The sequence below is a fragment of the Mustela putorius genome, unplaced genomic scaffold (assembly GCF_011764305.1).
Source record: "Mustela putorius furo isolate JIRA1106 unplaced genomic scaffold, ASM1176430v1.1 tig00000281_pilon_pilon_pilon, whole genome shotgun sequence".
Classification (NCBI taxonomy): Eukaryota; Metazoa; Chordata; class Mammalia; order Carnivora; family Mustelidae; genus Mustela; species Mustela putorius.
The window spans coordinates 3,053,413-3,079,115 of NW_025421343.1; the positions used below are offsets into that span (position 1 = coordinate 3,053,413).

The 25,703-nt window shown below is 54.0% G+C and overlaps 1 protein-coding gene across 1 annotated transcript; it reads left to right on the forward strand.

Moving 5' to 3' along the window:
- The first annotated feature begins 5,813 nt into the window (after positions 1 to 5,813).
- Positions 5,814 to 25,701, forward strand: EMX1 (empty spiracles homeobox 1). The gene is made up of 3 exons (XM_045079004.1): positions 5,814 to 7,597; positions 13,350 to 13,534; positions 22,986 to 25,701. Exons 1-3 carry the CDS (start codon positions 7,063 to 7,065, stop codon positions 23,151 to 23,153), a joined length of 888 nt encoding a protein of 295 aa, XP_044934939.1. The 5' UTR covers positions 5,814 to 7,062; the 3' UTR covers positions 23,154 to 25,701.
- Positions 25,702 to 25,703: the final 2 nt, after the last annotated feature.

Here is a 25,703-nt window from a genome sequence, read left to right on the forward strand (position 1 = left end):
ATTTCAAATCATGTCTCTCAAATTCATATGTCAGTTGACAAATCTTTAATGAGCAGCTATTACATGCCAAGCAGTTGTGCCAGTATTGGGAACATATGAAGGAAGTTCTCATGATGTTAGCATTCTATGTAGTTGACTTCATGTACTTTTACTAAGTAATTTTGCCAATTCCCTTCCTCTCAGAAGTTGGACTGACACATGTTGTAATGTTTTTGAGCAAAGTTTGGAGGGGAAGTGAGTAGGGCATGCACAGAAGGGGACAGAGTGCTAGGACTCCCTTGACAAATACCCTGGATGGTGCCAGTGTTGCTACAGTGAGGGCTACCCACAGGTTAGTAGAGGACATGAGGCTGGAAAGGTAGGCACTTGCTCATGGAAGGCCTTGAATGTCAAGATAAGAGTTTGAACTTCATTAGAAATGGTGGCTCTACCAGTTAGAATTTACTGAGTTCTCTATGCACTAATAGCTTTACATGAATTGCCTCATTTTAGTTCTCTCGACAACTCTCCAGGTACTATTATTATCTCCAGATTACAGGTGACAAGCTGAGTCACAGAGAGGTGAAGAAACTGCTCTTGGGTCCCACAGTTGTGTGAAAACATTTTTACATGGAGTTGTGTCATAGAAATCTGGCAGCCACAAGTCAGATGAATTGCAGAAGAGGAGAGACAACAAATGGTTATCATTAAGAGAGTCACCAGAGAAAGGTGACAAGAACCTGAAGTCGAGCAGTAGAGGAGGGAATGGCAAGAAAGGAAGGGATCTGAGGACTGAGTGACATGCTGGGCGGTGACAGAGAGGAAGATAACACAGATGCCCCTTAGGGGCTGAGACTAGATGTCCTAGTCTATAGGTCTGTCATCAGGAGAGGCTAAGACAGAGAGAGGCACAGATTTGGTGGGGAAGAGGTGGAGCTCAGTTTTGGAGTATAGTGAGTGCCCAAGGAGCCTGTGGGACCCCCCCAGGAAGGTTATCTCACAAGCACTGAAAACTAGCGACTTGATCAGGGGAAAAATAGAGTTGGGTTTATAAACCTGTAAGAGTTTGCATGTAGACATTGCTTGAAACTGTGGGAATAAAGACAGATGATGGATGATTAGAAGACAGACAGATAGATAGATAGATAGATAGATAGACAGATAGATAAGAAGGATAGACTAGACAAAGGTACCTAGTAGACATCCACAGTCAGGGGAAGAAAGGGGAGCCCATGGAGGAAGAATTCTCAGAGGTGGCAGGACCAGGTAGATACTGTGTTAGGAAAATCAAAGGAAGAGAGAGTTTCCAAAAGAAAGGGGAGTTGAAGTCAAATGCTGAAAAGCCCACAGACAATTATGACTAAAAAAGACAGGAATTTGGAAATGGAGTCTGGATGAGCATTTCAAAAAAAGAAGGAAATCCCTTAAACTCTGCTCACGGGGGAATACATGGGTATATTTTTGAGATCAAAGTGACAATATGGGTCAAAAGAGTTAAATATTACGCATCTGGAAATTATACTTCCTGAAATCATACCTCTAGAAATGTATATAGAAAAACAATACTCTTGAAGAGGTGGTAAGATGGAGCTATGGGGGTGTTGGTCAAAATTTTGTTTAAAATAGTCAAGGGGTGGGGCGCCTGAGTGGCTCAGTTGGTTAGGCCTCTGCCTTCCACTCAGGTCAAGATCTCGGGGTCCCGGGATCAAGTTCCGCATTCCGCGTCAGGCTCTCTGCTCAGCAGAGAGCCTGCTTCCACCTCTCTCTCTGCCTGCCTCTCTGCCTACTTGTGATCTCTGTCAAATATATATATATATATCTTTAAAGAAAATTAGTCAAGGGGCACCTGGGTATCTCAGTTGGTTAAGCATCTGCCTTGGGCTCAAGGCAGGTTGTGATCCTGGGGTCCTGGGATCCATTGTGTCAGTCTCCCTGATGAGCAGAGTCTGCTTCTCCCTCTGCCCCTTCCCCTTGCCCTGCTCACGCTCTCTCCCTCAAATAAATAAAAATCTTTATAAATAAAATAGCGCAAATTTGTCAACAGCACAAATGTCCAATCATAGAGAATATTTAATGCATACAAAGAGGATTGTGGTTAGTAATAAAGATAAAGAAGCAGGTTACAAAAACTGTATGTTTCTCCCACCCCACCCCACCCCACCCCACTCCTTTTAAAGGAAAGCAATAGAGAGAGAAAGAACTGGAAAAAATATACTGTAAGAACCTCATGATAGTTGTTTCTTGGTGGTAGGATATGATAATTATGAGTTCTGTTTTTCCTTTTGCACATTTACCCTCCCTCCCTCCTTTGGATTACCTGTGTCTTCTATAAAAACCCTGTCCAATAGAAAAATAATGTGAGCCACATATATAATTTTAAACATTCTTGCAACCACATTTTAAAAATAAAAAGAAACAGATAAAAATAACCTTAATAATATGTTTCTAGCCCCAATATATCAATGTTATCATTATAACATGTAACCAACACAAGAAAATATTAATGATATCTTAGATTTTTCAAAACACTCAGCCTTCCAAATCTGGTATGTATTTTACATTTACAGAATATTTCAACTTGGGCCATCCACATTTTAAGCACTCAGTGGCCATATGGCTTCCATGTTGGACAGCAAAACTGTATAAAATTAATAACTAACATTTATCGAGTGCTTACTAGGTGCTAGGCACTGCTGTAAGCCCGTTAGATGGGGAGTATAACTCATTCAATCTCACAATAACTCCTTAAGGTTGTTAGGATTATTATTGCCTCCATAAGCACGTGTTGCTATTGTAATAACACCACGGTCAAAGTGTTGGAGCTTTTTTGGTGAACATCTCCCCAGTGGGATGGCGGTGGAAGTCACGTTGCAAAGCCTTATTGAGTCAAGGGGAACTGAGGGAGTCAGAAAGATTAAAACTTACAAAGTTAGATGGTGAAAAGCAGTCAGCAAAAACAGGAGGACAGAAGGCTTTTTGTGGGGCAGAGAGACCTGAAGCTGAAGTCTGCTAAAGAGGAGGGAGGGGGATGAGAGGGAAAGGAAATGGCCAGGGATGTCTTCAGACCCAGGACTCTGAGGAGGAGAACCAGGGCTCTGTTGGATAAACTTTCCCAGCCCAAGCTGGTGGTTGTGATGGATGCCACCGCTCCCCAGCTTGGGGTGGAGGTGGAGGGGTCATAGCCTGGGAGTCAGGGGGCAGACACTGGTGACTCCATTCTGCAGGTGGATGCTGGGTCAGAGTGGGGGTGGGTCTTCCCTGGGGCAGGGGGAGGTGAACTGAGTGGTGAAGAATGAAGTTAGCCAGCAAAGGAACAAAAAGGGAGAGGAGTTAGGCTTGAGAAGTACTTGACTCCGAGACTGAGACCGGGAGTCAAGGATGGATGAGGGAGATCAGAGAGTGAGGATCTGAGGACGTTTCCCAAGTTTCCCGCATGGGCAAAGGCAGAGACAGTAACGTTTACTGAGCGCCTCCCTGGAGTCACACATTGGTCCTGTGCAGGGCATACTAATCTCACTCATCCTCACAGAGGACCCCCTTCTGCAGATGTGCAAGCTGAGGCAAGACTATTGGCCCCATGTCTCACATTAGTAAGTGGAAGAGTCAGGACTTGAGCCCAGGTTATTCCAGAAATGGAGGGAAGGAGGAGAAAAATGACAAGGGTCCAGAGCTAGGATGGGTGGTCCAGGGGGATGGGGGGGGGGTGCAGGCAAGCTTGGAATGAAAGGGAAGCAGCTGTGTGGGGTGGGAGGACCCTCTAGCCTGAAGAAGGCAGGCACAATCGGTCTTTGCGCAGAACTCAGCAACTTGGGAGGGAGGACCCACAGGTGGAAAGGCAGGGTTGGGGAACAGATGTGGGAGAGGGGGCAGCAGGTTTGGTTTAAGGTGGGCTGTCATCCTCTGGTGAGAAGAGGAGGCATTTATGTACCGGGTCAGCTGGGGGGCATCAGAGGCAGAGACTGGGCAAGTGAGAAGGCACAGGAAGAGATGGGGGCCAGGGGGCCAAGGGGGCAAGAACATAGCAGCAGGCTTAGAGACCCCCTGAAGGTGACAAGTTCTTCTCTTAACCTACTGCGGGAAAAGCGACAGTAGAGGAAGAGGCCCTAAGAGGAGCGGAAATAGAGGAAACCTGGTAAGGGGTAAATGTCTGCAGAGGGAGGGAAAGGATGGAGGGAGGTTGGGGGATTAAGGGAGAGGAATGCCGGAGAAAGGTGGGGGGGAGGGGGGAGGGGAGGGAGGATGAAAGTAGAACTGCACCTAGTGCCCCTAGCACCCTAACCCTGTGGCCGCCTGCCTAGGGAGTCAGAGGCAGCTGCAGGGGCACGAATGGATTGAGGGTGGAACCCGAGCCAGACCGGGATCACTGAGCTGTCCCAACTCAATCCAGACTGCGACCAGATTCAAGTCACCGGTCCCCCGTACTCTCTTTCTCCACGTGTAAAATGGGGTTAGTGACTAGACGGGTAGATGTCAAAGTATTTCACAAGCACCACCACAAGGGAAGGTGTTATTATAAAGACCTATCAAGTTAACAGGAGTATGTATCCCCAGAACCATACAGATGAAAACAGATGTGGCCGGTGTAGATGCAAGTCTAGGAAAGGCCCGGTAGATTGCAAGCTCTTCTACTTGCCCAGTTTATCGAGTTCGCGGCCACCATCCAGCCTCTCAGTGGAGTAGGAGGTGAGGGCTGGCGGCTGGACCGATGGGGTTTATCTCTGGCTAGGGGCGCAAGGCTCCTGGGAGGCTTTAACTTGCTCGGGCTCCTGTCTTCTCCGTGGCAGCCCCCTGTCGCTGCAGAGCACAGGCCCAGGCATTGCTTATCCAACTGAACTCACGTCCCCGCGGGGATCTTGCTTCAACAAAATACCCAGTTATTCCCTTCTATATAAAGCGGAAAAACTTGAGCTGTGCCTTTGCCCAGCTCCGCACCCTCGCCCCCTTCGTGCTGTGGCCTGCTTAGGTCTCCACTCGGAGCTTCCCCTTTCCAGGACTGAAGCTGCAGCAAAGGAGGAGGAGGAAGAAATAAATGAAAAGTCGGGGTGGAGGGTGGAGCAGAGAGACAGGGAGGGGGATAGACAGGCTGAGAAGGAAACTGGAGAGAGAGAGACCGGTAAAGAGAGCCAAAAAGAGCCAGAGAGGTCGCAAAAGAGGGCACAGGCGCTCGCCGCGGATTCGGTACCGATTCCTTCCGCAGGCGTTTCTGCCGCGGCTCCGCAGCGCTCGGCTCCGGGCTGCCCCGGACACGAAGGGCTGCAGGGTGCTGTCGCCTCGCCGCCCCCCCTCCTACGCCCCCTCCCCACCTCGCCCAAGGGGGCCGGAACGGCGTCGGCGCGCGGGGGCTTTTCGGAGCAGTCGAGTGGAAAATAGACTTTAACCCGCTTTGTGGCTACAAGGGCGCCCGAAGCGCTCTCGCGGACCAGGGCTCCCGGCGCTCAGGCGGGCCACTCCCAAGACCCGGCCTGGAGTCCCTGCAGAGTCACGCGGCACGCGGAACCCCTGGCCTCGGGGCGTCGGCAGGCCCGACCTAGGTCTGCGCACTCGGCCGCGGCCGCGCCGTCCTCACTGACCTCGGCGGCGGCGAGGAAGCTGAGCGCGCTGCGGTCCCCTCCTCGCAGTGCGTTGGCAGGGTCCGGGTCGCAGCCTCCCCACCACTGCCCGGCGCCCTCCTAGGCCTCGGGGAGGTGTTTACTGCGGCCTGGAAGGCCCGGGTGAAAAAGTTTGCGGAGTACTGGTTCTCCTCTCCCACTCACCCCCAGGAAATTATTGCAAGAAATGGAAACCTGACGGAGCAGAGTCGTCCGAGGCTCCGCGGTCGCAGGTGGAAGGTGAGGGTCAGGGGAGGCCAGGAGGCCGCTGCGTTCCGGGGATGGCTGGTGTGTATTCTTGGAGACAGGGTCGACTTGCTCGGCCAGCTCCAGGTTAAGGCCCGAGGCTCGGGCCTGGCCCGGCCCGCCTGCACCTGAGCCCCACGACCAGAGAAGGCGAGGAAAGCAGCAGACCGCCCTGTGCTGAGGCCCGCCGTCCCAGTGCGAGCAGAGGCGGCCGCCGTGGTTGGGCCAAGGAGGTGCTTCCGAACCCAGATTTGCGGCTTGAGGTCTGCAAAGTGACCACTCCAGCAGCTCCTCTCGCGCTGTCCCCGGCCTGGCCCCTTGTGAAAAGAATTGGGCGTCCCCCTTTCTGGAGCTGTCCCCCGCAACCCTCAGAAAACGCGAAACCTCACGAGCAAGGCCTCGGCTTTCAGAACGCGGCCCAGGAGAAAGACGGTGGGTGAGCGGGAGGGTCCCCGAGACCCGGGGAGCAGTGACCTGGTTAGCAGAGAATGTATTTATCGGGCAAAAAAACCCACCCTCCCACCATCCGCTCGGATCCAAGTTGCCTGAGAACTGAAACGACATCCCAGGATGAATTGGAGAGGGTTCAACTGAGTTACACATCGGGAAGTGGGGTTGGAGTTTCTCCGAAGCCCCAGGCCCCTCGGACGCCTTCTTGGGCTCCCGCGTGGGCTGAGACGGTTGGGACGATCGCCAGACTCAGCTAAAAGGGCAGAGACGCGAAGAGAAGCCCGTGGCGAGGGGAGGATTGGGGCTGGGGGGAGGCCTAGACAGCCCGGCAGAGGCTCCAGTCCGCTTTTTGCCTCCGACTGCTGGCTCCTTCCCCACCCGCCGTCCCTCGCCCCGCCCCGCCCCGCCCCCCACCTTGGGGCAGGTGAGCGGCGGCCAATGGGCGAGCGCGGGGCAGGTGCCGGCTAACTCGCGCCTCGCAGTACAGCGGCCGAAGCTGAGCTGGGCAGTGCTGGGAGGACCAGGGGCGGGGGTCTGTCCTGGCTGGACTCGGGAGGGAGGGGGCCGGGCTCAGCCCCCAGGCCGTAGAGGCAGCTCGCAGCATCGCACGGAACCCGCGCCAGTGCCCGCGCCGGGAGCTGCCCGCTCGGCCCCAGAGGCCGGCGCGCCTAGCTGCGCGCGGTGGCCCGACTCCGCGTTCGCTCGCTCTCACGCCCCTCGCCTCTCCGCGCCTGGCTCGCCTGCAGGGTCTGAGCGCGGGCGGGCGGGCGGGGGAGGTGAGGGGTGCTGGTGTGTGTGCATGTGCCTGGCTGGGTGCACACCCCGCACGGCGGCGGCGCCAGGACGCGGAGCGCTCCCCAGAGCCCGGCTGCCTCGCTCGGCTCTGGCGACCGCGACCATGTTCCAGCCCACAGCCAAGCGTGGCTTTACCATCGAGTCCTTGGTAGCCAAGGACGGCGGCACCGGCGGGGGCACTGGCGGCGGGGGCGCCGGCTCCCATCCCCTGGCGGCGGCCGCCTCGGAGGAGCCACTCCGGCCCACGGCGCTCAATTACCCTCACCCCGGCGCGGCCGAGGCGGCCTTCGTGAGCGGCTTCCCCGCCGCCGCCGCCGCCGCCGCCGCCGCCGCGGGCGCCGGTCGCTCGCTGTACGGTGGGCCCGAGCTCGTGTTCCCCGAGGCCATGAACCACCCCGCGCTGACCGTGCACCCGGCGCACCAGCTGGGCGCCTCCCCGCTGCAGCCCCCGCACTCCTTCTTCGGCGCCCAGCACCGGGACCCTCTGCACTTCTACCCTTGGGTCCTGCGGAACCGCTTCTTCGGCCACCGCTTCCAGGGTGAGTGCCCATGCTGTGCCCGCTTAGGCGGCCGGCCAGCGCCGGCGCTGCGGTGGCGCGGGGGAGGCTCGGGGGCGTGCGGGGCTGTTCAGAAGTTGTTGAAACAAGGCTGTGGGGGGCCGCAGAGGCCGATTCCCAAACCGGGAAGAGCCGCGCCGGATCCGTTCGCGCTTCCGCGGCGTTGGGTTCCCTCCCAGAGAGCCAGGTTGGGACCTCCAGGCTTGCCCAGAAAATGGTGCGGGTTCGGACGCCAGACCCGGGCGCATCCCTGGAGCTTCTCCTGATCCTCCCCGCGGCCTGCCAGAATCTCTCGGTGCTGAGCCAGTCCCAGTCCAGAGAGCGCCGCGACCGCAGCGCCCGCCGCCCCCTCCCTCTACGCGGGCTGGACCTGGGACCCTACTTCCCTCTCACATCCACCACCAATTCCCAGATATCCGCCCTCGCTGGCGCGTACCAGCGGGGCAAAGTCCACGCGCGTGCCCCGGGTCTAAGGAGAGAAGGGGCAGCGGGAAGGAGACACTGGAGAGTTAATGTTCCGTCGAGGAGTTCTCCACCGTCTTGGGGTGTTTCTCAACAACCTCGACCCGACTTTGTCGAGTCACAAGTGCCTCTCGGACCCAGGGTCGGGAAGGGTTACAGTAGCAACCGGCTTCCATCGCCATGCGCCAACTCTGGGAGTCCACCCGGCGGCTGCGGGACCCAAGGCAGTCCTCCCAAGTAGGAGGGCGGGGGCTTTTAAGGTCGCAGGCTAGCCAAGCTCCCACGTCTTCACAGGGCAACGGGTTTGCTAATGAAGATCCCCCACTAGCCTTACAAACGCGCGCGCAGAGGAGCGCACACCATACACACACACACACACACACACACACGTTTCCATTATCTGACTTTCCCGAAGGAAAGAGTTGCATTTGTTGGAGTTCGTTTTCTTCCTGGAATTTGTTAAAGTTTGTTTCTCTTTTCTTGCCTGTTTTTCTTTTTAAAGAATGACCTAATTTGTACAGTAATTGCTTAGTTTCCAGTTTAATTTTGTTAGTGTAGACCGGACTGGACCTCAGCCTTTTGAGGTTCCATGACTCAGAGCTAGGTAACCCGGCTTTTAGTGAAACCAATGAAAAGGATATGGCTAGAGCTTCGGCTGCCAACCTAATCTGAGGATAAACCGCGGTCTACACAGTCAAAGTAAACCAGATGCTTGGTACCATTATCTAGATAACAGAAGAAAAATGATCTTTTTTGAAGCTTTGGCTATAGCTGCTGAACTGTTTCATGGGAAGCTGCTTTCCAGGTCCAATTTGTCAATTTGCTTAGTCCCATCTGACAAGTAGATATTGACCCAGCAGATCCCAACAATATAAAAGGTTGTAATTACTTGAACAAGAATTTTTGTGGGCAGACTTGTTTCCCCTCAGATTTCAAAGATTTGCCTAAATCATGAGGTGGGGGAGGGAGTCTATGGTGTCAGCCGTTTTGGGCATGAAATCTGTCAATTACAACGATTGTTTATTGCTATAAATGATTGAAGTTTTATTCAAAACTAAGTAAACCATCTCGGTGCTCCTTGGGCCCAGCCCAGCCTGGGTCTCAAAACCTGCCACCCATGGGCCGATCTGAGAGTCGTGGCTATTTTTGAACCGTCGGGCCGGGGCAGTAGAATGACCCGTGGTTAGGAGGCTGGTGCAAGGACAGGGGCTCTGAGGAGAGGGCAGAGCCGGTCCTAAGCCCTGGGGTCTCTGATCATCCGGAGAAGGCCTCCTCCGCTGAGCCCTCGGCTTCGGACCCGGCGCCCCACGCCCTCCTAGATGCTTTTCCCGCCTCTGGCCTCGTCCCTGCGGGCACGGGGGCGCCGGGGACAGCTCGCGACAGATCCAGCTCCGGCTCTGAGCATTCCCAGCCAATCGAGCCCACATGAATTCTCCGAAAAACCTCAGAAATTGCCGCGGCTCCCTGAGCCATCAGTCCCGGCGGGCACGTTGTCGAGTTGCAAAAACGGTTGAAATTTTCTCTTAAGAACCGTTTCTGGACGCGGAGATGGAGCCATGTGTGGCCGCATTTTTGAACTCGGAAATCCGTTGGACACGGAAGGACTTTGCCGACCTTGAGACGTTTCGGCTTTGGGTCGGGTCTTCGTCGCCGCGGCTCCATGCGCGGCCCGGCAGCTGTGAGCCTGGCGGTCCCAGCTGGGCCTCGGGGCTGCGGGCCGAGCCGTCCCAGGCCCTCCGGCGCCGCGTTTTCTAGAGAACCGGGTCTCTGCGATGCTCATTTCAGCCCCGTTTTAATGCAAGAAACGAAACCCTACACGAACGAAAAGGAACATGTCTGCGCTCCGTGCGCAGCGCGGGCCAGCGCTCGGGGAAGCGGCTTCTCGGCGGAGCGAGGCGGTGGAAGAGGAAGAGCCCACGGGGGATGGTCTGGATCAGGCGGCGGGATCCTGAAGCCCGTAGCCTTCGAGGCCTGAAGGGGAGGAGCCGGCGGAAACCGGGAATTGGCCGCACTTCGGTGCCATTTCCCGGACGCAGGAACTTTCCAGGCCGGGAACGGCGTCTGGAGGGGGCCTGGGAAGCCCCAACCCTCAGGGATCCGCGTCGGTAATGGGCCGGTGCTTCAAAGGGCGCCTTTGTTTCGGCTGGAGGAGGGGGAATGAGGTTATCTCCGTTGCTTGGCCGGCCTCTCCCACTCGTCGCCCCAGGCTCCTCCGCCCAGCCCGCCGGCCCAGAGCTCCTGGCCGGCCGCGGCCTCTCCAGAAGAGAGTTCAGCGGCTAGCGCGGGCACTTCGGATCCTTTAGTTCCCACATCCGGCCACCTCAGTCCTGGGAGTCTCTCCTGCCAGTCCCTGCCTTCCCTGCATTGAGAGGCCGGAGAAAAATGGGGTGGGGTTCAGTTCCTCCTGGCTCCAGGGAAGCTGAAGTCATCCTCCTTCCACTTTTCCACCTCTCCTTGTCTGAAACTGACTGCCCACTGCCAGAGGTGAGAACTACTGCAGGGAAACGGGCCACACTGGCCCCAGCCCCAAGCTTGTTCTGCTCTTGTGGTCCAATTAAGGAAAACTGAAGCTGCGGTAGGAACTGTTGAGACCCTTAAAGAGAGGGGCCCAGGAACTTAGGCACCTAAAGCATCACTCTATCCTTACAGAAACATAGAGCTATTTGATCAGTTTGTCTGGATAGTTAGTTTTGCACTAAACCCCCTCTCTCTTTCAGGAAAAAAAAAACCTTGCTTCTTTTGAAATCCAGTCTGTCATCACCTTTCAGTATACTGAGTCATTTTCCTGCCCCTTGCTTCTTCGTGGTTGGGTCAGATGGACCCCTGTGTTTCTGCCTGAAGGACACAGTCTATCTGCCCCAACAGTGCATGACAGTAAACCAAGCCTAGCTTTTCCTAAAATAGCCAGACTTGAGGCAAAGGGATGTGTGTATGGCACAAGGACAGAGTAAGCTTATTGCTTCCATCCTCCACTTTGGGTTTATGAAGACAAACACAGAGAAGTCCACCATGCAAGGGGCCAACACATACCCCCAGAATTACAAAACAACCATCAAACCATACACACCGAGGCAGACTGCAGTCCTGCTCTCCCAGCCACAGATTGTCCCTGACATCCCTGCACCCCATTCACTCCCATCTATAGGGTCTCTCCAGGCTGCCACCTCACTTTTGACAAGCCTGGGCCGATTGAGCTGCTGAGGCCAACACTGGAACTCTGGGATGAGCGAGGCCTTCTCCCTGCCCAGCTTATTTGTCCAGAGGCAAAACTACTGTTGGGACTCCACCCAGGCTCAGAACCACACCGTGTGCTGAAGCAGTTTAACATCAGCAAGAAGGGTTTGCTTCCTACCCGCCCCTTCCACCTTTCTCTGGCCTATCACTCTGGTACCCACTTAAGACTTTAATTCTTATTCCTACTTGGATCAGGCTCCTCCTTTCATTCCTTCTTACTCCTCTCTGCCAGACCACTTCCCTTGATCATCTATCCCCTCCACCACCACCAGTTAAACTTCCTTCATTCAGGCCTAACAGCCCTGGGCCTGCCTCCACCTTGAAGGGCCCACTGGGCAGAGCATCCCCTTCCATCTCCCCAAGGTGTGATGCCACTCCCTTTTGTAGCTGCACAGATCCAGCCACTTGAAACGGGAAAGTGATTGTCAGGGGACTTCATTTCCCCTCTGGCAACCTTGTTCAGAACGGGAGAGGGGGTGGAAACCCAGCAATAAAAGTCACCTGTGTAAGCATCCAAAGCCCAAGGAGTTGGAGAAAGTAACACCAGTCAGTTTCCACCAGCAGAGGGACATGAACAGTTACCTGGAGAATTTTAGCAATAGCATGTCTATGATGTGCCCTTACTTTCCTTACAGAGGTATTTCCAGAAATGGAAAATCTCAGCTGAGATACAAACAATTGCCTTAAACAAAACAACAGGTCAAACTGGGTAAAACCAGTGGGCCATTGCTGGAGAAATTCATTGGCCCAGTCAATTTCAACAACTAAACGTGTGAAAACATTCCATCTGGGGCTCTTCAATGTCAGTGGCTCGAGGGTACTGATATTTGCCCCTGCATGAGGACCCACGGGTGATGTCAGGGCCTGTTTCAAGTCTGAGAGCATGTGCAACCAAGCCAGAGATTGCACGAAGACCTGGTGGGGGGTTTACTGAATGTGGGGTGGTAGGTGGAGGCTCATTTTGGCTTTTGTACTTCCTGACCTCACAACCCCAGGGGGCCTTATCCCACCCAGGGTCAGCCCCTCCTCCTGCTGATAGGAGCTGAGTTCCCATGATGGCCAACACTTGCCAAGGGACAATTACACTCTGAAAATCCTGTATGGTAGATGGGAGAAAAAGACAGTAGGGAGGCTGGAGCATATATTTACACACGCCCATGCAGAAACCAATATATCTATATCTATATATATTAGAGAGAAAGATGACATCTAGATATTTATACACGTGTTTCTTCAGCACGGGACTATTCAGGGATGAAGCAAGGCCTTTTCCCACCCGAGAGCATTAGGAGTCTCCTGGGGGCAGTGAGCTTTACCTGAAGGCTTGGGGGAGATATGAGGGGAAGGGGGAGGCAGAAGCCTGACCTTAGACCTTTAGGTGTTGCCTGGACATTGACCTAGTTGCTGGCCTATTTTTACCACTTGCAAGGTAGAGCCTGGGCCTGTTGGCAGGAATTTTCAGAGGGCTAGTGGCCTGAGCATTTAGCTGCAAGGGTGGTTTAAACAGGTGTGAAAAGAGAGTGCCTTGGGTCCCTGCAAGTTCCTGAAAATGTCTTTGGCATAAGGGTGGTGAGCAGCCTCACTGTTCCCCATATCACCTTCGTGACTCTCAGCCCTGTCCCTCCTCGTGTAGCAGGGCCAGGGGACAAAGGGAGCTAAGGGATTTTTCCTACCCCGGCCTCTTCGCTGCTCCAGGCGCCTCGCTAGGCCTGGGCCCTCCTCCTGGCCCATCTAGTGATCCGCTCCTCTGCTCCTCCAGGCCTCGGTCGACCGACGGGGTAGCTTCTCGAACCCTCAGGAAGTATGGGGGAGGAGAGAGGAGTGGACTTAAGGAAGGGGCGGCACAAGGGAAAGGGTAAAAGTGGGGGCGGGAGCCAAGAATTGGAGAGGGCAACGGAGCGCCGAGGGCGTTTGCGAGTGGGGCCAGAGGGCCGGGCTCGGCCGGCTCCCGAGGGCAGCCCGGCGGCCTGGCTGCGGCTCACGGCGCCCCTTCTCTCTGTCTGTACCTGCTGTGTTGCCGTCGGCGGCGCGGCCGCAGCGAGCGACGTGCCCCAGGACGGGCTGCTTCTGCACGGCCCCTTCGCGCGCAAGCCCAAGCGGATCCGCACGGCCTTTTCGCCCTCGCAGCTCCTGCGGCTGGAGCGCGCCTTCGAGAAGAACCACTACGTGGTGGGCGCCGAGCGGAAGCAGCTGGCCGGCAGCCTCAGCCTCTCGGAGACGCAGGTAATCACCACCCCGCCGGCCGGTGCTCAGACCGCGGGCCCAGGTGCAGGTGGGGGCGGGCAGGTGCAGGAGGGGCCCGGGGCTCACGCCCCCGCCTTCCCCGGAGCTCGGTCCCACTGAGTTCCAAAAGCCACCCCTAGCCCCCCTCCCCCGCGGCCCTCCGGCAAAACCTATCTCTAGAGCCCCTTCCCTCCCGCTGCGGTTAGCCTCGCCGAGGCCGCAGAACCTCTGTCAAGCTCTAAGGACCCACCAGGACTCTGGACTCAAACCACAGCCCAGCTTGCTCTCAAAGCCCACAGGAGGCACCGGGTTCTCAGGAGGAGGCAGGGCCACGCCGCAGTCACTCCCGAGCTGTCCCAGTGTCCCCTGGAGCCGTTTCAGCCCTGTGGTTACTGCGGCTCTTCTCCCGCCTCTCCTCTGGGGTGCTCACGGTTTTGTGGGAGGCCCGGCCCTTTCCCACCCCCCCGCACCGGCTTTGCTGCTGTTCATGGGCCCAGTTGGCAGAGGCCTGGGCTGCCCACCAGCGGCTGTGGTGTGGGGAGAAAGCCCACGTGTCTTCAGGCTATAAACATCAAAAGCCGAGGAATCAGCCAGGAAGGGGCCAGCCCTGCTTGGGGTCGGAGGGGGGCGCTGATCTCTGCGCAGGCAGGCTGCTAGGGCTCTGGAAACTGGTGTTTGGGGCTCGCAGACATGGGAAGAAAGTGGGAATGGTGGAAAAGTAGATTCGGGGACTCAGGGACTGCGTTCAAACACTTGGAGGGCTGTTGAGTTGGGGAGGGAACACTCCGGTGGCGTTGGAGAGGTTTTGAACTGGGTGAAATTAGGGTAACCACGGAGTATTTTTGTAACTGATAGTTAAGAAAAGAAAAAAATTAAAGAACTAGATTAGAGTCCTATGGAGGCAGATTTGGGTTTATTGTAAGTGAAGACTTTGCCTTAAATAAATGCTGTGTGGAAGGACCGCCTGAGCTCTTGGTTCCTGGGAGTCCGATATAGCTGTAGGGGCTGGGTGCTGCCCTGGAGGCTGATTTCAGTGTCTGGATGGGCCTTGGGAGATGGTACTCCCTTCCATCCCTCAAAGCTCCCAGATGTGCAAATGAGAGAATGCCGCTTGCTTGCCCGGGGGGCCCTCTGGCTTTTTATCATCCTCTCCCCATTTTTGATGGTCTGGCCCCTACTATCTTCCATCCTAGTGCCCTGAGTAGGTGTCTTGGGGGGAGGGGGACAGCCTGGAGTCTCCCGGGGAGTAGTGAAAATAGGAAGGGGGCCCAGTGGGGAATCCAGATCCTAAGTGCCTCCCCAGTCCCCCAGCAGACATCACTGGCTGGTCCTCACATTCTATTTTGGTTTCTATTGTCAAGACGTCTTATCTGTCTGATGCTCCATTTAATCACACATTACTCTCTCCTCTACTGAAGGGCCCGTGCTTTTTCAGATTTGCTGGTTGGGCTGTTCTAACTGCAGAGCTAAAGCTTACAAAACAGCCAAGTTAATTTTTTAAATGTTTAGAAGAAATATAAGCTAAAAAATGAAGTTAATAAAATAATACCCCCGTTCCCTCCTGGCAAACAGTGTTTTAAAGTTGTCTAAAACAAGGTGTCAATTTATGAATGGTGTTTATAGTTAACATCATTTAAAAAGTATTAGTTATTAAATTTTAATTGCAGAAGTGTAAGAAAACAAAACGGTTTATAATCCTCCCACCCACAGATTAACACTTGTTGAAATAATGTCATTGTTTTTAAACTTTTAATTTTTTAGCTCAGTGAGGGCATTTTTAATTAACTTTCTTTCAAACCGAATCTAGCTGCCTATTTGCTCCCCACAATGCCAGTTAGTAAATGTAATGATTGTTTCCTTCATTTTTGTTATGTTTCAAACACATTTAAAACAAAACTGGGTAGAATAATATAGTATATCCAGTTTAACTATCAAAACTCATGTCTAATCTCGTTCTATCTATAGATGAGCTGGTTTTAGCATATGGAAAAAAAAAAAAAAAACCGCAGTAGAACTACGGGAGGCTTGAGCCTGAGAAACCATCCTGTAAAGGCTTCTCTTTTCAGGTGAGGACTGAGATAGAGAGATGGGGTGGGCAGAGCTCCCTAGGAGGACAGATTGGATTTTATTATCTGCCTCCTTTCTAATTGACTGTGTGACCTTGTATAAGTTACTCAATCTCTCTAAGCTCTAATTTTCTCATCTGGAAAATAGATTCTTTGAGGATTAAAGGCACGTAATAGGAATTCAAATAATATGAATTCTTATCCCCAGTCCTTCCCTTCCCTCTGTGTAAAGTAGTATATATATCAAGTTGGTTAGTGTTACAGTAAGCCCCTAGACTGGGCTTCCTGAATTAGTCTGGTGTTTCTTCTGCCATATCTGGTCTCCTTCACCATCATAGCTGTCTTTCTGTCCCTCTTGTAACTTATCATTTGGACTTAGGCTACCTAATTAATTATCCATCTTTCAGTATATACTGGGCAAGCCTACCTATCATTTCCAACTATTGGCTATTTGTCAAACACCCATCTCTGCCGTCAGTCCCCTGCCATCTATTTCTACTGTCAGTAACTACATTAACTACATTTGTCTCTAGGAGCTCTCCAATCCGTCCTGTACAGATAGCTGTTTTATATCTAGCCACATACTTCTCTGTCTGAGCTCCTTAAAATGCCTCTCCAAAGCTGGTTAATTTATACTTCCTATTTCCTGTTAATTACATTCTTCTTCCTCCTAACTAACACTAGCTCTCACCCAATTGTTTATTATTTCCTTATCATCTATTCTGTTTTATCTTCTGTGTACCTACCATCCTTCTCAAGCTTCCCTCTATACAGATCTAGTTAGCTACTGACAGGGTATTTGCTTACCTATCGTGTCATCTGCTCTGTCTTTGTCTTCTTTCTGGGCCTCAGTTGCTGTATCTGTAACATTTAATGAAATGAACTCCATGGTTCTTTCCAGCCCTGAGTTTCTGTCTCATCTATATTCTCCTCTGTATTTCTGTATCGTGCTCCCTCCAAGTTCTCAGAGCTCACAGTACCTCTCCAGTATATCATAATACGCATAGGATTGTGCTGCTGCGAAATTATCTACCACGTCCAAATGTCACTCTGTAGACTGGCTAGTTCCATCTCGCAAGGAAATCTCAACATACAGACTCCCGGGCCCCATTCAGGAGATTCTCTTAGAAGTTCCAGGATAGGATCCAGGAAATGTTTTTAAAACAGCTCTCTGGGTGATTCTGATGAACAACAGGCCAGCTTTGGGAGCCAAGGGTCAAGCCTTCCTGCTTCTCTCTATACCCTATAGGGTCCTGCTCAGTGACGAGCAAGGAGTCGATGCTCCATAAACATGTGTGGAATAAAGAGGCAAATTTCTGTGGATGGTACACATCTCCATGTGTTAATTTTTATCAGTCATTTCCCTTGCTTTCTGTAGTCACTGACACCTCCCTGTGTCTCTGTTTTCTATTCTTCCCTTGCACTTTATTTTAGATGTTCTAGTTTTATCCACTGGGTAAAACTCCTGGTAAGATTAAGGAAATCAGTGTGTGGGTCTTAATTTAGGGCTCAGGGGTCTCTGTATGCTCAAAGCTTTAGTATGGAGTGTTGGGAGGTGGGCAAGCTGAACTTCTTTGTCGGGGCAGGTTTGTATGTTTGGTGGAGTGTTGGGTATCTATGCAGGGAAGGCCACGGGTCAGTCCAGAGCATGGAGGCAGTGGTCCTGGGAGAGGGCTCGTTCTCCTTTCTGGCTCTGATCACTTGCTCCTCACTGCTGTGGCGCTGCTTTGGAGTCTGATCTGGATGACGGGGTGATGTCCTAAGCTTTAGTCCTGGTGGGGCAGACCCGGATTGGGGTCAGATCAGAGTTGTGAGTGGAAGTGAATGTGTGTGTGTTGTAATGGGTGTGTGTAACATGTATGTGCTACATTGTAGAGTACATGCAGGCAGTGTGATTGATGCCCAAAGTCAGGTGATATCACATATATGTGGCATGGAAGGCGGCTCGGGTGCTTATGTGCACACGTGGGGGTGGCATGTTAGGTGTATGGGGAAGGAGTCCAGGCTGATCAGCCGGTCAGTGTTTCCAGCTGCCCCTCCTGCTCTGAAGTGTTCAGCAGGTGCTTCTTCACCTTCTCTGGCTTTGAGTTCAGTTGAGCTGTGACAAAGGGGTGCAGAAATGGAGTCCTCGGCCTTGGAGATTTGTGATGGGGGGAAATTGTAAAGTATGCACGCTGGCAGAATATGCACAAGGAGTTACTAGAGTCTCCTTGAAGTCACAGCTGTGGGCTGAGGGAAGTGAGGGGAGACCTGCAGGGGTGGAATGGTCCCAGAAGACCTCAGGCCCAGAAAGTTTGGAGGGATGCACAGGGTTCTACATTGGTGGGAAGGAAGGGGAGGGTTTGACGTGGGTGGATTAAGATGTAGCAGGAGGTGTCAAGTCTGGCTACCATCCTGGGGCCCAAGAACAGGTGGGGAGGTCTCAGAAGGAAAGAGTGTCTGATTACCTGCCTGTGGGTTTTTCCCTCTGGGGCATTGGTAAGGAGACTTCTTGGGGTCCATTCCTGCTCTGAAAAACTCTGCTTTTAAATGTTTGTTTGTTTTAATTTTATTTGACAGACAGAGATCACAAGTAGGCAGAGAGGCAGGCAGAGAGAGAGGGAAGTAGGCTCCCTGCTGAGCAGAGAGCCCAATGTGGGGCTCGATCCCAGGACCGTGGGATCATGACCTGAGCCAAAGGCAGAGGCTTTAACCCACTGAGCCACCCAGATGTCCCTGAAAAACTCTGCTTTTGAGATGATGGTTGAGAAGGAGATATCCAAATGCCTTGAATTCTAGGGAAGTTCAAGAGACATTTGTTACTAGCTCACTGTCGGTTCTGAGATGGACTCATCTCTTCTCCAGGTCTTGGTTCTTTTCCAAGAATTTCTGCATCACCCAAGTTCCAGAGTCCAGTGGGAGGCAGTATAGGGCAGGGGAGGTGAGGGAGACTGGAGTAGTCCCTAGGGCCTAGTCCTAAGGAGGCAGATGACTCTGTGATGTCTTTCTGAGAGTGAGGGCAAGCATCCAGATGATCTGGCAGAGGAGGAGGCAGGAAGGCTTAGGACGAGTTGCGCTGTGGTTGACGAAGAGTCAGAGGTGACCTCCCTCAGTTTGGTAGGCCTAGCATGGCATTGGGCTTGACCCTGAGAGTAGGAGTAGCTCTTATGATCAAATAATAGGAAATGGATCCCCAGCAGAGAGGGCTATTACTTTGATAGGGTGTTTGAATACCTTGTGGACAAGTATTCTCCTGAATATAGGCAGGCAGGAGCCACAGACTCCTCCATTTGGGATTGGCTAAAGTTGGGGACCACTGGAAATGAAGGGATCCAAATCTGGGTCATTCAAATAGCAGGTTACTCAAAACTAAAGTGAAATAATTGGCCGGAGCTGTAGTTTGCTTGTGTGTTAGTTCCTTCGTCCATTCATTTGCTCATCAATACATGCACACCTTCATTCATTAATGTTACATACATCAGTCGGTCCTCTGTTAACGCACGCATGCGTTCATTCATTCCTCCACAGCACCTTCCTCATCCTGTTTGACTCATGCTGACCCCTGTGCCTCCCAACAGTAAGTCTCCCTCCCTCCCCCAGATTCTCCCTAGAAGTGGTTAACCCAGTCCACAACATGGAGAATTAAGAATTGACCCTATTGTAGAAGTGTCCACTGAACTATGCCTAAAAAGAATCCCATCTCTCCAGCCATCGCACTTCCCAAACCGCTTTTCTGATTAGACCCCAATCCCTCCACCACTGATTTTCTCGGGCTCTCCATGTCTGGCTGAGGCACCTCTTGCCCAGAGCACAGGGCCAGGTACTTCACCTGTGGCCAGCTTGCTGAACAGACCAGCACATGCCCATGGGGATGCCAGTCCACACTATTACACTGCTTTGGTTCTCTAGGTTCCCACTGCCTGATAAGGAGACAGAGGTTTGAGAAATAAATGAATGCACTGCTGGGGTCCCTGGTGCTGACACAGGGAAAGTTACTCGGGAAGCACAGACAGGCAGCAGGGCAGTCCCAGTCCAGGAACATCTGAGTAGGCTTTTGAAGGCTAAGCAAGAGTACTCCAGGCAGGGAAACTCATGTAAACATGGAGAAGCTTGGAAGGATCTGGCTTCTCTGAAACACTGAGGCAGTTGGTGAGATGGGGTCTTGGGAGGCCACAAGGAACCTCTCTCCAAACCCATAGGAGTCACAGATTGGGGAGGGGTTTCTTCAGCCAACATCCCAATGGTGTCCGGGGCCAGTGTGCGGGTATGGTGGGGAAGCGGGTACAGAATAAATACAGCTTCGTAAAGCTAGCCCTCAGAGCGGGACGCACACTGCATGACCTGGTTCCTTTCTAGGGCCTCTGTCCTCCAGGGAGAGGGCTCTGGGGTGTCCCCAGATCGCCCCGCTGGATTCCGGGGTAATGTCATTCTGGCCTCCTACTACACTCAGAGCCCAGTTCTTTTTCTTTTTTCTAAGAAAAAAATAACTCTTAATTGTTATCAGTAATGCATCAAGGAAAAGACAAAAAGTGGGAAGAAGAAAGAAATGTCACCCACACTTTAAGTACATTTCCTTCTAGTCTTTTTTCCCCATGCATAGATTTTGTTTTCCCGTGGTTGTGATCACACTGTGCCCAAACCGTATCCTGCCCTTTTCACTGACATTATTAAGTCATAAGCAGCCCCCTGTTATTACAGTCTTTGTAAACAGCATCTGGTCACTCAGCCTAAGGCTGTTCACAAGATAGCCAGTCTGCCTTAGGAGACAGTTTACCTCCCTGTTTCTAGAAAGCTGCCTCCTTGACCCTGGTCGTTTTCATGGAGAAAATATTCAGGATGCCCTTTCATTTGGGTGGGCCAGGAAAGGTGGCTCTTGCCAGAAAATGTACCATGTGCCTGGAGTTCCACCATTGAGAACTTTCCTTCTTCGGGCCAGTGTTGTGGGGTGAGCGTAGCAGGCTGGGTCCATCCCACTCCAGACAAGTCTCCTTCCCGAAAGGACCCTTGGAGTGTGTGTGGGAGAGAGAAGATGCAGAAAGGGGCCAGCTGTCCTGCTGTTGCCCAGAGCTTCCCCAATTGCCCCATCCCTCTGCTGGGCTCACTTAGCCCTTGGCCAGCCCTACGGGCCCTCGATAATGCCATTCAGGTTCCGCATCCAGGCCTCCCCGGCACTCACCCAACCTCCTGGCTGGCGTAGTGGGCTCTCGGATGGGGGGCGAGGGCAGTCAGGGGTGAGAAGCAGCTGTGCTGAGATCCACCCAGAGCCCAGCCTGCCCTGTACCCCAGAAAGGTGGTTATGGGATCTAGAAGTCTTGCCCCCAGAGCATCTACCATTTTCCTTTGTCTGTCTGAGGTGAGACAGGCAGGCGGTGGGTTTGCCCCCTGCCTTAGAGACAGGGAAGAAGCTCCTCCCTCCCTTACTGTATCCACTGAGGCCAGGGGCCTCATTTCTTCCTATCCCTAGCTCCATGACCCCCGCCCCCGCCCGCCACCCGTGCTCTAAAATTAAAGGGCAGAGTCTCCCTGGGGAGAGGGAGCTGTTAGGGGAAGCCTTGGACTGGATGGGCTCCATGAAGCAGACAGGGGGCCGTGCCTGGGAAGCATGAAGGCAGAGCATCTTGGGCAGGAAACTGCTTCCTGTGCCCTGACACAAGGCCTGCTTTTGGCCCAACACTGCCTTGTTTTATAGCTACAGCCTGTGCTTTTCCACCATTCTTGGAGTGGGTCGTCTTCTGAGGATGGCCCCTGTCCCCACCCAGGGTTCCAGGATCTTCCCTCAGCATTCCCTGCTGCTGCCAAAACCAAATATTCTCACCATCATTCCACACACACGACCTCCCACTCACCACCGGCAGGGACACCAGGGGTCACCCAGCGGCAGCCAGCAGCACCTGCTGGCTTTGTAAATGAGCTCTCATTTTCAGGAAACCATCCATGTCTCTGCCATCTCTGTGTCACCTCCCCCAGGGACCCTTGGGAGCAAAAGCCCAGGAAGTGCCCTGGAGCTGCAAAGCCGCCAGAAAAACATCTTTCCTACAGATGAGGGGCGTAAGCCCAGAACAGGGAAGAAACTTAGCAAAGGATCTGTGCTCAGGCCCACTTTCGCCATCTCTGAGGATGGGGGTGGGCGGGTGATGGCCTGGCTCTGCAAGGCCAGGAGGAGCGGACAGACTGAGTGAGGCTTCCTCCACCATCTTGAGCACTAGGTCTAGTTAGGGAGCCCTCCTTGATTGTGCGTAAGAGAATGTTAAAGGCTGTATCCTGGACACTGAGCAAATGCTGGGGAGGTGGGAGAAGTGAGGGGTGAGGAGAGATATGGCTAAATCTGGGGTAGCTTCCTGGAGGAGGTGAGCTTAGCATTGTTTACCTGTCCCTCCAAGGCCCCCCCCCCCAACCACGATCACAGAGGACAGCTATTGGCTTTTGAACCCTCCCCTTGTCAGGACTCTCACTGCCTGACACAGAAGCAGGGGGCCCTCTCTGTTTAAGAGGAGCTCATTTCTGTATCCTGTGGTTTCTCCTGTGTAACCTGTTCCTATATTTGGATGGGCTGCAGAGGCCAGTGCTTCAGGGGCAAGAAGTTTAGAGCACTGGCCCCAATCGGGCTGCAGACACCCCTATGTCTAAGGAGGAGGCATCATTAGTGGGTTTCAGACCACCATGAGTAGCTGCCCCCCGAGGGAGCAGCCATCCACCTGCCCAGCTCGACCTCTGATGTGGGGTGGGGGGAATTCCGCCTGACCTTGTTCACAGGGTCCTCTGGAGAAGCTGATTGACCTAGTTAGTTGACCTAGTGTTAGTTGGAACCTTGAGTGGCAGGGTATGTGACCCTAGGAGTACTCTGGCTGTCCTGGGCACCGCTCTTGGAGTGGACATCACCTCCTGGTTATTAGCCATGTCCACTCTGCCTCATTGTGTTGCAAAGAGCACAGGGTGGCTGGGGGTGGGGGTACATCAGGGCCACAGGCGCTCATCAGGACTCATGCAATGGCTTTTTATACATTCGCCTACTCACTCTTTACCTCCACCTCGTGAAAGAGTGATTATTATGTCTTCCTAGAAACGAGTAGGGACCCAGGCCTGCCGGGCTCCAGAGCCTGGCTTCTTCCCCTCTGCTGTGCTGTGGCTACAGGACGCTCAGCAGCTCCGTGATTGCTCCCTGCCCTCTGCGAGAGGGACTGGAAGATGGCCCCATCTTGGCCCCATGTGTCCTCTCCCTGCCCCACCTCATTCACATCTGGAAGCGTAGTCTTTCAGATCCAGCAGGCAGCACCTGGCCAGAGGAGAGGACCCTGGCCTTGGTTTCCCCATCTGGCTCCCAGCTCAGCCTGGGCACTGAGACCCCAGGAGCTGCTCTGGGAGCCTCCTGGGTGTTTCTTACTTCTGCCCCTCCCTCCCTGGCCCAGGTGAAGGTGTGGTTCCAGAACCGGAGGACAAAGTACAAGCGGCAGAAGCTGGAGGAAGAGGGGCCGGAGTCTGAGCAGAAGAAGAAGGGCTCCCACCACATCAACCGGTGGCGCATCGCCACGAAGCAGGCCAACGGGGAGGACATCGACGTCACCTCCAATGACTAGGGTGGGCAGCCACGGATCCACGAGAGCAGAGCACCTGCTCGCTGCTGGCCAGGGCCCCCAGGTGGGCCCAGCTGGACTCTGGCCGCTCCCCCGCCAGGCTTCGGGGAGGCCTCGAGCCACGGCCTCGCAGGGCTTGGAGCCTGGGGCCACTGCTGACAGAGGGACAAGAAATGGGCTGGCTGAGGCCTGGGACTCCTCCACCATCTCCTCAGAGAGCCCGCCTGCCTGGACAGGCCGGCCACAGCAGCCTCCCAGCCACTCTCCACTTCTCTGATCTCCTGTTTGTTTTGATGCGTTTGTTTTAATTTATTTTCCAGGCACCCACTGTAGTTCTTAGTGATTCCCTTGTATCTCCCTTCCCTATGGGAATAATAAAAGTCTCTCTCTTAATGACATGGGCATCCAGCTCCACCCCCCAGAGCCTGTGAGCCGGGGGGGTGGATTCGGGCTCTGGGGACCAGTGGGGACGGGCAGAGCAAGGCTGTACAGCACCTGGGAGCCTGGGGCGGGGCCCGGGAGACTCAACCCATTACCTTTTCTCCTCTGATGGTGGTCCACCCTGATCCTGAACTCCAGCTCTAGAGAAAGGGAAACTGAGGCTAGACGTGGGGAAAGATCAACCTGTGTCTTAAGGGAGGCTAACTACGCTCAGGCCTTTCCAAGGTTATGGAGCAGTGGCAAGCAGGAGCAGGTGGCTTAGGGGAGAGACAGAATATGCCCATTTCTGCGTGCTGAGAGATGCATGTACTGAGAGATGCTGGGGGCTCCCTCAAGTGAGGGGACACTGGGAGTGAAAGGGAGTACTGGGGGCTGGGGGCAGAGCACCATTCACAGAAGCTGACCATCCCAGGCCCCGCTGGGACACTCATCCGTTCCCAGAGCACCCCTCCCCTCCCAACCCCCGCACCATGCAGAGGAAAGCTTCCGAGATGGGGCATAAGGCTGAGCCCACCACCTGTCCCCAAGGACGCAGGGCCTCTAGCTGGGAAAGAGCAACAGGGCAGGGCTCGACTGAGCTCTTTAGTCCACCTGCCCTTCTGCTCGTCTGCTAGCCTTTCCTCCTGTCACAATTCCTTCATCTTTAAAACGCAAGACCTGTATTCCTAACAACCTTGCCCTTACGACATCCAGACCTGTCTCCGCTTCTTCACCTCCCGTGTGCTCCCCAACCCTCTGCCTGTGCTGATGACATCACCAATCACCGATTACCAGCACCACTGGGGCCAAACTCAGCTGCCACCTGTTCAGCTTTACTTACACCGTTCTCTTCTGGCTGTTCCCTCCTTGACTCCCACACCCCTGCCTTCATTTCAGTGCCTCTGACACTGTCACCTGCCCCTCCGTCCTCCTGTCTTGTCCTTGCCTCGTCGGCCCTATCCTCATCAGGGCCGGTCCTTGTGCCTCCTGCCTCTTCACTGTGCCCTGCCCCTGGGGCTTCACGTCTATGTCTGGAACTTCTCCTGGCTCGCCGGACTCCCTCCAGCTGACCCCTGCCAAGCTGCAGACCCACCAAGCCTGCTGCCCACATCTGCTGCCTCCAGGCCCCCTGGCACCTCGAATCCAACACATTCACCACTGACTCATCTCCCCACCAGTTCTTCAGGGCTGCCCACTTTGGCAAACAGCCAAGGTTTCTTCTACCGTGGGAAGCAGTGCCCATGGCTCCCAGGGCTTGGGGAGGGGAGGGAAGGGAAGGAGTGGTAGGCCTAATGAGGTTTGTGTGGATGTCAAAGAGGAGGTCCCTCCACACTGTGGCTAGCACACAGGACTGTGCCATGCCCATCCTAGGCCCCCCGCTCTACCCCGACTTCTTTCTCAGCCTTGGCCTCTCCTACCTCACTCCTGGTGCCCTCTACTTCAGTCTTGCCCGTCATCCCTGTCCCCCAGTAAGCCATGGGTTTCGCCTGTGCTGTGCCTTTACTTGTGTTTCTCTGGGCTCCTGGAATGTGCTGGGGGCTTGATCAATGTTGACGTCCATGTTGAAGACCTGCTGCCTGGGGCACATGCAGGGGTCCAAGCACAGAAGGTCCTTTTGCTGGGACTGTCAGCATCTCGCTTGGGTCCGGTCAATGCTAGAAACCAAAGGGCTTTCTCCCATCCCAATGGCCCTCCCCACCCCCTCCACCAGGAAACACACTCCTTACATCTCAAACGTCCTAACCTCAAGGTGCGTTCTCTCCCTGCCAAGCAGGCAGATAACCTCTGGGGAGCACGTACACCCCAGTGGGGTGAGGTGGAGAAGGGGAGGCATCTTTTTGGCACCGGTGGGGGCAGAGGAATGGGAGAACTGTTCCTCTCCAGATTCTCTCACTTGGTGGGGGAGGGGGTGCGTGAGGATCACAGCAGTGCCGCCCCTGTCATCCAGATAAAGGGCTGGAAAGGACCCAAGGAAACCTGCCAATCTTCCTAGGCCAGGCCCGTGAGGGGCGGGGCGGGAGTCCCCACCGCACTCCCATCCATCCCCCGTGTTGTGCCTCTCCCTGCAGACGGTAAATATTGGTGTTGTGACTTCATTAATAAAGGCTTCTGTGAGCCTGAAAAACATGGAAT

What these genes read in the sequence shown, in the direction of transcription:
- EMX1 (XM_045079004.1), top strand. Translation starts at nt 7,063, where the DNA reads ATGTGCCTGGCTGGGTGCACACCCCGCACGGCGGCGGCGCCAGGACGC. An exon ending in CTTCGGCCACCGCTTCCAGG is followed by an intron (nt 7,598 to 13,349) that starts GTGAGTGCCCAT and finishes GCGCGGCCGCAG; the next exon opens with CGAGCGACGTGCCCCAGGAC. An exon ending in TCAGCCTCTCGGAGACGCAG is followed by an intron (nt 13,535 to 22,985) that starts GTAATCACCACC and finishes TCCCTGGCCCAG; the next exon opens with GTGAAGGTGTGGTTCCAGAA.